Source organism: Caretta caretta, chromosome 5 (assembly GCF_965140235.1).
Source record: "Caretta caretta isolate rCarCar2 chromosome 5, rCarCar1.hap1, whole genome shotgun sequence".
NCBI classification, from domain to species: domain Eukaryota; kingdom Metazoa; phylum Chordata; order Testudines; family Cheloniidae; genus Caretta; species Caretta caretta.
Genome location: NC_134210.1, coordinates 1414007 through 1427243, shown reverse-complemented (window position 1 = coordinate 1427243; position 13237 = coordinate 1414007). Strand labels below are relative to the sequence as shown.

Sequence of the window (13237 nt, the reverse complement as noted above, 5' to 3'; positions counted from 1 at the left end):
CCAGTGGGAACTGCACAGGGGCAGGTCCTGGGCTCTGGGGTGGTTACCCCGACAGCCAAGGTCCCCGCCAGCCACCCCGCGGCCCAGCCCCACGGCTCTCACCTGTGAGCTGCACAGTGAGCTGGAAGCGGATGGGGCCCGGCACGCCCAGGGCCTTCTCCAGCAGCACGTAGTACCAGTGGTGCCAGAGGGGCCGCTCCAGGGCCAGCTGGCAGGGCGCCCGCTCCCGGCAGTCCAGCGCGGTGGAGTTGTGCAGCGGGGGGGCCTTGGCTCGCACCTTCAGCCAGAGCGGGCAGCTCGCGGCGCTGCGGTCCCCCGCCCGGCAGCCCAGCACCTGCACCAGTACCCGCGACGTGTGGCTGGGCACAAAGACCCTGCCGGGGAGGGGAAGCGTGAGCCCTGCGGGGACCCCCATGGTGAGGCTGGTGCTGCCCCCCCCAAGACCATGTGCCCCATGCCAGGAGCCAGGCCCCCTCCTGTGGGCCACGCACAACCCAGGATGCTCCCCTCCCCCCTGGTCATGGGGGGCTGGTGCCCTGTGACCCCGGGGTCAGCGGGAGCTTGGACTGAGTCTGCCCGCGGGGGAACCGGCTTGGGGGACAGGTGTCCCCCTGAGAATGGGGGAGGGGGGCTGAATGATCGGCTGCTGCCATCCCCCCAAAGAGGGGGGCCACGTTCAGCCCTGGCTAGGCTCAGTTATTGGGGTGGGCAGGAAGTGGGGAGATCCCCTGCCACTGAAGGGGACCCCAGCCCCGAGAAGGGAGCTCGTCCCCACCGTTGAGCTGGGAGAGCCCCCGGCACAGAGCCGTGATGCCCCCGAGCAGGGCCCCCCACTCACTTGTAGAGGCTGGAGCGGTTGTGGGGCGCGATGCTCTGGGCGCTGATGTAGCCGGGGTACAGCACGGCGATCCCCACGAGGCGCTGCACGACGAGCTGGGGCTGGAACAAGTATTGGCACTCCTCGTACAGACCCTGCGGGTGGGGGGCAGTCAGAGCGGGGCTGAGCGCCGAGCCCCCCCGCCCCCTCACGGCCTGACCCGGGCACCCCCCGACCCCTCCCCCACCGGCCTGCCCACTCCCCTACAGCCCGATCTTGGCACACCCCCAACCTGCCCCCCGCCGAGCCTCCCCGCCCCCTCACGGCCTGACCCGGGCACCCCCCGACCCCTCCCCCACCAGCCTGCCCACTCCCTTACAGCCCGATCTTGGCACACCCCCAACCTGCCCCCCTCAGAGTCCCCCCACCCCCTCACGGCCTGACCCGGGCACCCCCCGACCCCTCCCCCACCGGCCTGCCCACTCCCCTACAGCCCGATCTTGGCACACCCCCAACCTGCCCCCCTCAGAGCCTCCCCGCCCCCTCACGGCCTGACCCGGGCACCCCCCGACCCCTCCCCCACCGGCCTGCCCACTCCCTTACAGCCCGATCTTGGCACACCCCCAACCTGCCCCCCGCCGAGCCTCCCCGCCCCCTCACGGCCTGACCCGGGCACCCCCCGACCCCTCCCCCACCGGCCTGCCCACTCCCCTACAGCCCGATCTTGGCACACCCCCAACCTGCCCCCCTCAGAGCCTCCCCGCCCCCTCACGGCCTGACCCGGGCACCCCCCGACCCCTCCCCCACCAGCCTGCCCACTCCCTTACAGCCCGATCTTGGCACACCCCCAACCTGCCCCCCTCAGAGTCCCCCCACCCCCTCACGGCCTGACCCGGGCACCCCCCGACCCCTCCCCCACCGGCCTGCCCACTCCCCTACAGCCCGATCTTGGCACACCCCCAACCTGCCCCCCTCAGAGCCTCCCCGCCCCCTCACGGCCTGACCCGGGCACCCCCCGACCCCTCCCCCACCAGCCTGCCCACTCCCTTACAGCCCGATCTTGGCACACCCCCAACCTGCCCCCCGCCGAGCCTCCCCGCCCCCTCACGGCCTGACCCGGGCACCCCCCGACCCCTCCCCCACCGGCCTGCCCACTCCCTTACAGCCCGATCTTGGCACACCCCCAACCTGCCCCCCGCCGAGCCTCCCCGCCCCCTCACGGCCTGACCCGGGCACCCCCCGACCCCTCCCCCACCGGCCTGCCCACTCCCTTACAGCCCGATCTTGGCACACCCCCAACCTGCCCCCCGCCGAGCCTCCCCGCCCCCTCACGGCCTGACCCGGGCACCCCCCGACCCCTCCCCCACCAGCCTGCCCACTCCCTTACAGCCCGATCTTGGCACACCCCCAACCTGCCCCCCTCAGAGCCTCCCCGCCCCCTCACGGCCTGACCCGGGCACCCCCCGACCCCTCCCCCACCGGCCTGCCCACTCCCTTACAGCCCGATCTTGGCACACCCCCAACCTGCCCCCCTCAGAGCCTCCCCGCCCCCTCACGGCCTGATCCGGGCACCCCCTGACCCCTCCCCCACCGGCCTGCCCACTCCCTTACAGCCCGATCTTGGCACACCCCCAACCTGCCCCCCTCAGAGTCCCCCCACCCCCTCACAGCAAGATCTGGGCTCCCCCAACCCTTCCACCACTGGCCTTCCCGCCCCCTCATGAGCATATCCTGGCACCCCCCTCTCCCTGCCCCACAGAGCCACCCCACCCCCTCACAGCCAGATCTGGGCACCTCCGACCCCTCCCCCTTAGCGCCCCCCACACCCCCATGGCCAGATCTGGGCACTGAGCTTCCCAACCCATCACAGCCAGATCCAGGCACCCCCCCAACCCCTCCCCCACCGGCCTCTCAACCCCATCACGGCCAGATCCGGGCACCCCTCAACCCCTTCCCCAACAGTCCCCCTACCCCCTCACAGCCAGAGCCGGGCAACAAGCACCCACGCACACACAATGGCCAGATCCGGGCACCTCTCCCCCTCCTCGATTGGCCTCCCCACCCCCCACAACCAGATCCGGGCACTGAGTACCCCCACCACATAACAGCCAGATTTGGGCACTGAGCACGTCCCGTCCCCCACCCCCGCAGCCAGAGGAGCCCCAGGCTGCCAGATTGCCACCAGCCCCAGCCCTGGGTCACCAGCCAGGTGGACTGCTGGCCCAGTGCCAAACTGCCCTGTGCCCGGTCACTCACTGACCCCAGCTACCTGTTGGCCTCCGGCCGGAGCTGAGCTGCCCCTCGGCCCCTCCTGGCCTCTACCTGTGACACGTCACTGCCTGGTCTCCTGCTCCCAGTCCGGCTGGGGGGCTAGTGGGCGGCTGGGCCTGTGCTGCACAGCAGGTAGGACTGGGTGATCTGGGGCCCCTACTGGCCGTGCATTCTGACTCTACCCACTCCGCCCCCCGGTGCACATGTGGGCCCTGCCCTGCAGCCTGCTGTAACGAAGAAAGGGAAGAAAGGAGAGCAGCAGAATACGGACCCTGGACTTCAGAAAACCAGACTTTGACTCCCTCAAAAACTGATGGGCAGGATCCCCTGGGAGAATAACATGAGGGGGGAAGGAGTCCAGGAGAGCTGGCTGTATTTTAAAGAAGCCTTATTGAGGTTACAGGGGCAAATCATCCCGATGTGTAGAAAGAATAGTAAATATGGCAAGCGACCAGCTTGGCTTAACAGTGAAATCCTTGCTAATCTTAAACACAAAAAAGAAGCTTACAAGAAGTGGAAGATTGGACAAATGACCAGGGAGGAGTATAAAAATATTGCTTGGGCATGCAGGAGTGAAATCAGGAAGGCCAAATCACACCTAGAGTTGCAGCTAGCAAGAGATGTTAACAGTAACAAGAAGGGTTTCTTCAGGTATGTTAGCCTGTGGGATAGTGTGGGCCCCTTACTGAATGAGGGAGGCAACCTAGTGACAGAGGATGTGGAAAAAGCTAATGTACTCAATGCTTTTTTTGCCTCTGTCTTTACGAACAAGGTCAGCTCCCAGACTACTGCACTGGGCAGCACAGCATGGGGAGGAGGAGACCAGCCCTCTGTGAAGGAAGAAGTGGTTCGGGACTATTTAGAAAAGCTGGACATGCACAAGTCCATGGGGCCGGATGCGCTGCATCCGAGAGTGCTAAAGGAGTTGGCGGCTGTGATTGCAGAGCCATTGGCCATTATCTTTGAAAACTCATGGCGATCCGGGGGAAGTCCCGGACGACTGGAAAAAGACTAATGTAGTGCTCATCTTTAAAAAAGGGAAGAAGGAGGATCCTGGGAACTACAGGCCAGTCAGCCTCACCTCAGTCCCTGGAAAAATCATGGAGCAGGTCCTCAAGGAATCAGTTCTGAAGCACTTAGAGGAGAGGAAAGTGATCAGGAACAGTCAGCATGGATTCACCAAGGGCAAGTCATGCCTGACTAATCTAATTGCCTTCTATGACGAGATAACTGGCTCTGTGGATGAGGGGAAAGCAGTGGACGTGTTGTTCCTTGACTTTAGCAAAGCTTTTAACACGGTCTCCCACAGTATTCTTGCCAGCAAGTTAAAGAAGTATGGGCTGGATGAATGGACTATAAGGTGGATAGAAAGTTGGCTAGATTGTCGGGCTCAACGGGGAGTGATCAATGGCTCCATGTCTAGTTGGCAGTCAGTATCAAGTGGAGTGCCCCAAGGGTCGGTCCTGGGGCTGGTTTTGTTCAATATCTTCATAAATGATCTGGAGGATGGTGTGGATTGCACCCTCAGCAAGTTTACAGATGACACTAAGCTTGCGGGGGAGAGGTAGATACGCTGGAGGGTAGGGATGGGATCCAGAGGGCCCTAGACAAATTAGAGGATTGGGCCAAAAGAAATCTGATGAGGTTCAACAAGGACAAGTGCAGAGTCCTGCACTTAGGACGGAAGAATCCCATGCACTGCTACAGACTAGGGACCGAATGGCTAGGCAGCAGTTCTGCGGAAAAGGATCTAGGGGTGACAGTGGACGAGAAGCAGGATATGAGTCAAGTGTGCCCTTGTTGCCAAGAAGGCCAATGGCATTTTTGGATTTATAGGTAGGGGCATTGCCAGCAAATTGAGGAACGTGATCGTTCCCCTCTATTCGACATCGGTGAGGCCTCATCTGGAGTACTGTGTCCAGTTTTGGGCCCCACACTACAAGAAGGATGTGGATAAATTGGAGAGAGTCCAGCGGAGGGCAACAAAAATGATGAGGGGGCTAGAACACATGACTTATGAGGAGAGGCTGAGGGAACTAGGATTGTTTAGTATGCGGAAAAGAAGAATGAGGGGGGATTTGATAGCTGCTTTCAAGCACCTGAAAGGGGGTTCCAAAGAGGATGGAGCTTGGCTGTTCTCAGTGGTACCAAATGACAGAACGAGGAGCAATGGTCTCAAGTTGCAGTGGGGGAGGTCTAGGTTGGCTATTAGGAAACACTATTTCACTAGGAGGGTGGTGAAACACTGGAATGCGTTACCTAGGGAGGTGGTGGAATCTCCTTCCTTAGAAGTTTTTAAGGTCAGGCTTGACAAAGCCCTGGCTGGGATGATTTAATTGGGGATCGGTCCTGCTTTGAGCAGGGGGTTGGGTTAGATGACCTCCTGAGGTCCCTTCCAACCGTGATATTCTATGATTCTATGATTCTATGATAAGTGGGAATTCTGCATGTTGTGCATGAATTCGAGGTGTGCCTCAGTTTCCCCTCTGTGCTGCATGTGTAACTAGGTGGTGGCAAAAGGTGGTTTATTCTTGGTAGAGGCCCAGGTGTGGCTGCCGCCTGGCTCAGACAATGGTCTGGACATTTTGTTACCTAGCCACTGCCGGCTCTGGGGCCCACCCTCTGCAAGAGGCCAGGCGCCTGCAACCAGCAGGAGAACAAAGACCTGAGGGGGAAGCCAGGTGACCTGATATGCCTAGAAAACAGACCACGGGATGGCAGAGGGGCCCGGTGGGGATCAGTGCGTGGGCCGCGGGAAGCAGGACACACACTCCTGCCTGGGGACTTGAGGGGGGTCAGGAGAGCTTGGGGCTCGGCACGGTCTGTGCTTGTCCCACACAGCCAGGAACCCTCCTGCTGCTGCCCTGCTGGCTGGGAGTCACTGAGAGTCAGGAACTCGGGGGGCACCACTCCCTTTGGGGGTGCAGCCTCTCCGAGGGGTCTGGTTGAGGGGACTCGCTGCAGGGAGCTCCCAGCTTGACCCAGGCGTGCTGGAGGCTCCGAGGGTTGGTCCCAGGAGGCAGGGACACTGAGGGGCTGACCCCAGTGAGAGTGTGACCCTCAGGGAGCTGAGGCACAGAGAGGTCCCCTGGCCTGCAGCTCTGTGACCCCTGGCCTCTCTGCAGGGTCCTTCCCACGGGGCTCGCCTGCTCTCACCAGGCCTTCCGCGACCAGCAGGCCTTCCTGGCCCTTCTCCTGGGGCCAGGCCTCCGGCCGCATTCCCAGGCCACCAGCATCTGGGCTCCACAGAGCTCCTGGACCCACACGTCAGCCCCTTGGTTCTGGGGCCCCAGCCCCGCACCTGGGGCTGTGACTAAGGCAGGCCACCCCAGCCCAGGGAGCCTCTCTGAAGGCTTGCTGCTCCCTCAGCTGGTCACCCTCCTGGGGGTACCCCTGCAGCTGGCTTTTCAGGAGGTGGCTCCAGATTTACACTTGGCCCCATTTCCCCAGCAGATCTGCTGCTCCCCTGAACATCTGTTTCCTTAAAGGGGCCATGTCCCAGATCAGGGCTTGGCTGGCCCCGGGGCCACTACCCCTGAAAGGGGACAGACCCCCGGTACAGCACTCCTCTGCCCACAGGCTCACCTGTCACAGCTTGGCAGCCTCTGCCACAGAAATTGATGGGGAGCCCCCTGCCCCTCCCCCAGACAGAGCCATGGGCAGCCCCCTGCCCCTCCCCTAGACACAGCCATGGGGAGCCCCCTGCCCCTCCCCCAGACACAGCCATGGGGAGCCCCCTGCCCCTCCCCCAGACAGAGCCATGGGGAGCCCCCTGCCCCTCCCCTAGACACAGCAATGGGGAATCCTCCTCCCCTCCCGCAGACAGAGCCATGGGGAACTCCCCTCTCCCCTCCTTCAGACAGAACAATGGGGAACCCCCTTCTCCTCCCCCAGACACAGCAATAGGGAATCCCCCCTCCTGTCCTCCAGATAGAACAATGGGGAACCCCTCTCCCCTCCCCCAGACAGAACAATGGGGACTCCCCCTTCTGTCCCCCGATAGAACAATGGGGAACCCCCCTCTCCTCCCCCAGACACAGCCATGGGGAATCCCCCTCCCTCAGTCAGAGCAATAGGGGCCTTGCCCTCCACCGGCCCAGCCTGGGGCAGCTCTAGTGCCCCAGAGGGCATTGGGGACACGGCCATTAACCTTCCCCTGCTGGCCCCTCACCTTGACAGAGATCTTGCCCTCATCCTTGGGCAGGTGGGCGGCCAGGAACCAGTCTCCGGGCAGCGGGCTGGTGATGTTGAACACCCCGGTGGTGCGGTTCGGCAGGCTCCAGGTGAGGGTGAGCGTGAAGGAGCCGGGGACGGCTGTGTCCCGGGGGAAGTGGGTGTGGAGGGGGGCGATGATGGGGGGAGCCCCGGAGCGGAAATACCTGCAGGGCAGAGAGCGCGTGAGCGGGCGAAGGGAGGGCAGAGAGCAGCCCAGCAGCTGGCGGGCAGGGAGGGTGGCGCCGGCAGCAGGAACCTGGCACCATCTGCCCCCAGGGACACTGCACCTGGACAGGTACGTCCCCTCGCTGGCACCTGCCCACCCTCGCTGTGCCAAGGCCCTGCTATCCCGACCCACAATGCCCTGGGAAGGGTGATCCCGGGAGGTGGCAGGGAGAGACCCCGTGGTCCCAGTGTGGGGCAAGGCCCCCCTCGCCGTGTGTTGTGTCGCCCCGGCAGGCGGGTTTACAGCCCAGGCTCCTTTGCCCTAAGGGCAGGTGGGAGCGAGGGGCCTTGCAGCCCTGGGGGAGAGTCACATGTCCCCAGAAGGGGGCCGATGCCTGCACGACACTCCCTATGTGCCAGCCCACCTGGGCCCCGCCCCAGAGGAATCCAGGCACCGGAGTCCTGGGCCCGCACCAAGCCCCCGGCCTCCCCCACCCCGACACCCACACGGTGACGCTGCGGTCCGGGCACCGGTCCCCGAAGGTGCCGCCCTGCTCCTTGAAGGTGATGAGGTTCCAGACGGCGACCAGGGTGTCCTCAGGGATGCGGAAGTGGAAGAGCTCGATGCTGGCAAAGGAGCGGAAGGGGCTCAGCTTGCGCGGCGTGCGGGTGAAGTAATCAGTCACAAAGAGCCCGTCTGCAAGAGGGCATGGAGGGGGGAGAGGAAGGAAGAGGGGCCATGAGCCAGAATGGCCTGGGATGTAGGAATTCCCAGCCAGCTGCCCATGGGCCCATCAAGCCTGGTCTCCTGGCGCTGACAGGGCCCAGCACCAGCTGCCTCAGAGGGAGGGGCAGGAAACCCCCTGGTGGCCAGCTGCAGAACAGCTTGTCCATGGGGGAGTTCCCCCAACCCCCTCAGCTGCAGCTGGCTCATCCTATGTCCCTTCCATTCTCCTCCTCTCTGATGTGCCTGGCTGCCCTCCTGCTCCCCAGGAGTGGCTGATCCTTGCTGGAGCCCTGTGGCAGTGAGTTCCGCAGGCCCATGGTGCACCATGTGCAGAAAGCTTTTCCGTTGCCCCTTACGAATTTGCTGCCCTTCAGTTCCTGGAGTGCACCCTCGCCTGGTGTCAGGAGGGCGGGTGAAGGGCAGCCCCAGCCTCCCGTCTCTAACCACTCGCTACCCTGTGCCCCTGTCACATCCCAGCCCTGATTCCTCCCAGCACTCCTAGACGCTTCAGATGGGAGGGGGGGGGTTCTCGTGGCCCCACTCTGAGCCTGTCTCTGAGCCCCTTGAATTTCCAGCCTCCTTGATAGAGGTGACCTGCACTCGGGTCCATCACGCCCCTGTGACTCCTCAGCATCGCTCATGTCCCTGTCCCTTGCCCAGCTGCTGCGTCACACCCTGTCCTGCCCCAATCTCTCCACCCATCGACCCGGCTCCCCCACAAGCCAGGACACACGGCCCCCACCCCCCGCACAGCTGGCTCAGTGCTTCAAACTGACAGGGGTTTGGAAAGTCCAGATCAGCAGAGTCAGAGGGGTCTCCCCCCTCCCCCAGCCCTCCCCCGGCGCTGAGCAAGCAGGTGTAGGGCTCAGCGCTGGCCGGACCCCAGCCTGGCGGGGCTATCTGTCTGGCTGCTTTCAGGCTCCCAGTTCGGCTCTCCTCTGGGTCGCCCTTGGGGGTGCCTGTCCCGGCACTCTGGGGCTGATCCCCTTTATATCCAGTGTCTCCCGAAGGGGGTGGGGGCAGGGCAAGCCACGCAGGGAGCGCTGCCTGATGGCAGGTGGGAGACACTAACGCACAGGCTGCGGCGACACCAGCCAGGTACTTGCACCCTGCACCCGCAGCAGCCCTAGGGCGAACGGGGGCTGGGCACCAAACCCTTCTGTGCCCCTGCACGGAGTCAGGGCAGGCCTCTGACCCAGGCCAGGATCGCTGTGACCCCTACAGCAGCTCTGGCATCAGATTCCGAGGAAGGGGACACGTGTGCCATGCACCTGGTGCCACGCAAGGCCGTGAACGCTGTGTGCCATGTGCCAGGCCGCGCCATGCATGCCCTGTGCCACGCGGGGACATGCATGCCGTGCTATCCAGGCACGCAGAGCCACGCTGGACTGTGTTGGGCCACGAAGGCCAAGCTCCTGGTAGCTGGGGCAAGGTGTGTTTGGAATGAAGCCTTCACTTCCAGCTGCCTGCCTGCTCCATGCAGCGAATGGACCCAGCGGTCCCCGCGGCGCCCGGCAGCTGGTGCCGTGTGGGATCTGCCCGGGGTGAGATGTGTCCCCCGGCCCCTCATCCTGCCCCAGCAGGGGTTCTGCTGCTCCATCGCTGAGGGGCAGCACCTCTCCCCAGCCGCAGGAGCATGCTCCTTTGAACGTTTCAGGGGGGCCCTGGGGGCCTCATGCTGGGCCCCTGCAAGGAGGATTCTGCCCTGCAGCCCTGTTGAAAAGGCAGCCTTGTCCTCACTGCCCCATAGGAGCACATGCTGCCAGGTACCCACAGGGCCTCTGCCCCACGGCACCCACGTGGGAGCCCTCTGACAGCTCCGTGCCATCTGCTGCACCATGGAGGGACCTGGAGATCCTCCCTGTCCAGCACACGCCATGCCAACGGTGACCTCCTGCTCCCACCACCTCAGGCTGGGTCCGGTCCCGGCTCTGGCTGGCCCAGGGGCAAGCTCGCCTTTCCCCAAGCACCAGTCCCTTCCCGGGGCAGCGGGCATGGCCTGCTGGGGCTGCTTTGCCACAGCACAGAGAAGAGGAATGAGACCATGATAAAATGGAAGCAGAGCCAAGGGAGGCACCTCAGTACGCCCAGCCCCATCCAGAGGCAGAGCCGGCCTGGTGCAGGACGAGCACAGGGCAAACCACACGGGCCACGTTCTCTGAGGTGGGTGAGAAACAGACCGTCACACATGGGGGTGTTTGGGGGCCGGGGACACCAGGCTGTGAGCCAACCTCTCCGTATTCCCCCATCTCGGTGGTGGGACTGGGCTGTGCCTCGCCGGCTCAGCTGACCTGCGCTGGGAACATTGCTGTAGCAGGCCCAGGAGTTCTCCGCCAGTCAGGGCAGAGGCTGCTCTGCCAGCCCCTGGCCCGGATGATGCTGCCTGGGGAGCAGACACGCCGTGTCTCCTGCCCTCGGCCTGGGGGAGGTGGGATCTGGCTCCCACTGGCTGGGTTGCCATGGGCCTGGCAGCGATCGCATCAAAGCAGGAGGCTGGTGATGGGAGCTGAGCTGAGCGTCACTGTCCCTGGTGGGACTGAGCTTCCTGCGCAACCATCACAAGAGCCGGAATGATCGTGGCCAAGTGTTCCTCCCCGGGAACTCGCCAGGCAATTGCCGAGCATCCCCGGCAGCACTCACACCCGGGCGTGTACACTAGGGCTCCGGGGGGACGAACAGGAGAGATATTAATTACAGCCCCCGCCAGCCAGCCTGCGAGCCACAGTGACGGGAAACCCCAGCAGGAGCCAGTCCCGGGCAGGGACCTCAGGCCTGGTGCTGGGGCTGTGGCCTGGGCGTCTGCTCAGCACAGTTCATCGCCGCGGGAGCAGGGTGGCCCGAGCAGCGTCTGGGCACTGAACCCGCCGCTCCTCGTGTGCGTGCGTGTGGGCTGGGGCGCGTGTGTAGATAGGTGTGGCAGACACAGCCAGCCGTACCCTGACAGACATCCCCCTTTGCCTGGAGCAAGGGCCGTGTCTCCGATTGCCCTCACCATCAGTACACGTGCTGTCAAGCTGAGCCATAGCTCAAGGGAACCCACCCAATCTCCCCCTCCGCCCCCCTTCCCACGGAAATGCGCCCGTCATGTGCCCAAAGCCAGCCATTCTGCATTAACCCCACGCCCTGGGTGCTGGTGGAAATATCTCTACTTCCACCCTGAGAATAAACCCAGCTCCTGCTGCATGGCAGCTGCCCCCTGCCCAGGTGCGTCGGTGACCCTCGCAGGTGGGGTCAGTGATCCCACGCAGCCAGGCAGGGTGACTCCCCAGCCCTGAGTCTCACCCTCCCCATCACAGGGCTGGCTGGGGGCACAGGAACCTGGCCCAGACCCCCACGGGCGGGGATCCCCAATGGATGGAGACTGAGCAACTCCCCCGGCAGCAGCAGGGGGGAGGCAGGGACCTAGCTGCTGGCAAGGGCCATGAGGCTGGGTGGTGACACCATCCAGGGAGCGGGTGGGGTGCAGGGGGTGTCACTATGGGAGGGTGGCAGGGTGTGTGGGGATGACACGGGGTCAGAGCGGGGTAGGGTGGCATGCTGGGGGTAGGTACTGGGATGTAATGGGAGGAGGGGGTTCTCAGAATGGGGGAGGGGAGATGGCAGAGCGATTGCTTTGAAGCCTATGAGTGATTGGGGACTATGGTCAACCGTACCCATCACCCCAGCGTCTGACCACCCAGTGCCAGGCCGTGAGCACCCAGCACTGCCACACCATGGGGCTCAGCACGGGGCAAAGAGACAGCTCCCCCTGGCCCCCCGGGGATCAGCACTGGGACAGGACAGCTCCCCCCGGCCCCCCCGTGCCGGGGATCAGCACCAGGACAGGACAGCTCCCCCTGCCCCCCCCCCCGGGGATCAGCACCGGGACAGGACAGCTCCCCCTGACCCCCTCCCCGGGGATCAGCACCGGGACAGGACAGCTCCCCCCGGCCCCCCTCCCCGGGGATCAGCACGAGGACAGGGACAGCTCCCCCTGCCCCACCCCCCCGCCGGGGATCAGCACGGGGCAAAGAGACAGCTCCCCCTGCCCCCCCCCCCTGTCGGGGATCAGCACTGGGAAAGGACAGCTCCCCCTGACCCCCTCCCCGGGGATCAGCACCGGGACAGGACAGCTCCCCCTGGCCCCCCTCCCCGGGGATCAGCACCAGGACAGGGACAGCTCCCCCTGCCCCCCCCCCCCCCCAGGGATCAGCACCGGGACAGGACAGCTCCCCCTGCCCCACCCCCCCAGGGATCAGCACCGGGACAGGACAGCTCCCCCTGCCCCACCCCCCCGCTGGGGATCAGCACGGGGCAAAGAGACAGCTCCCCCTGCCCTCCCCCCCCCCCCCGTCGGGGATCAGCACCGGGACAGGACAGCTCCCCCCGGCCCCCTCCCCGGGGATCAGCACCGGGACAGGACAGCTCCCCTTGCCCCCCCCCCCCCGCCGGGGATCAACACTGGGACAGGACAGCTCCCCCGGACCCCCCTGGGGATCAGCACAGGGGCAGGGACCCCCGCAACCTCCCCCCGGGGATCAGCACCGGGACAGGACAGCTCCCCCCGGCCCCCCACCGGGAATCAGCACCAGGAGAGGACAGCTCCCCCCGGCCCCCCACCGGGGATCAGCACCGGGACAGGACAGCTCCCCCGGACCCCCCCGGGGATCAGCACAGGGGCAGGGACCCCCCCAACCTCCCCCCGGGGATCAGCACCGGGACAGGACAGCTCCCACAGGATCCTCCCCCGGCCCCGCAACCCCCCTCCCCGGCCCCGCAGGCTCCCCCCCGGCCCCGCAACCCCCCACCCGGCCCCGCAGGGCCCCCCTCACCGGCCCCACAGGCTCCCCCCCGGCCCCGCAGGCTCCCCCCCGGCCCCGCAACCCCCCACCCGGCCCCGCAGGCTCCCCCCCGGCCCCGCAGGGCCCCCCCCCGGCCCCGCAGGGCCCCCCCTCACCGGCCAGGGGCCCCGCGCCGAGCAGCAGCAGCAGCAGCAGCCGCCGGGCCATGCCTCGCGCCGCGCTCCCCGGCCCCGCACCATCCCCGCAGCCGCCCGCAGCCAT

The 13237-nt window shown here is 65.3% G+C and overlaps 1 protein-coding gene across 2 annotated transcripts in view; it reads right to left on the bottom strand.

Annotated features, from left to right (window-relative positions):
* Nucleotides 1-13237, bottom strand: part of TMEM8B (transmembrane protein 8B) — a 46398-nt gene extending 33161 nt beyond the window's left edge. For both annotated transcript variants that reach the window (XM_075128307.1, XM_075128306.1), the window contains exons 1-5: nucleotides 13132-13237; nucleotides 7976-8165; nucleotides 7260-7467; nucleotides 839-972; nucleotides 103-374 (exon numbers count right to left, since the gene is read on the bottom strand). In XM_075128307.1, coding sequence (XP_074984408.1) covers nucleotides 103-374; nucleotides 839-972; nucleotides 7260-7467; nucleotides 7976-8165; nucleotides 13132-13237 — 910 coding nt within the window. The remainder of the gene's footprint in view (nucleotides 1-102; nucleotides 375-838; nucleotides 973-7259; nucleotides 7468-7975; nucleotides 8166-13131) is intronic.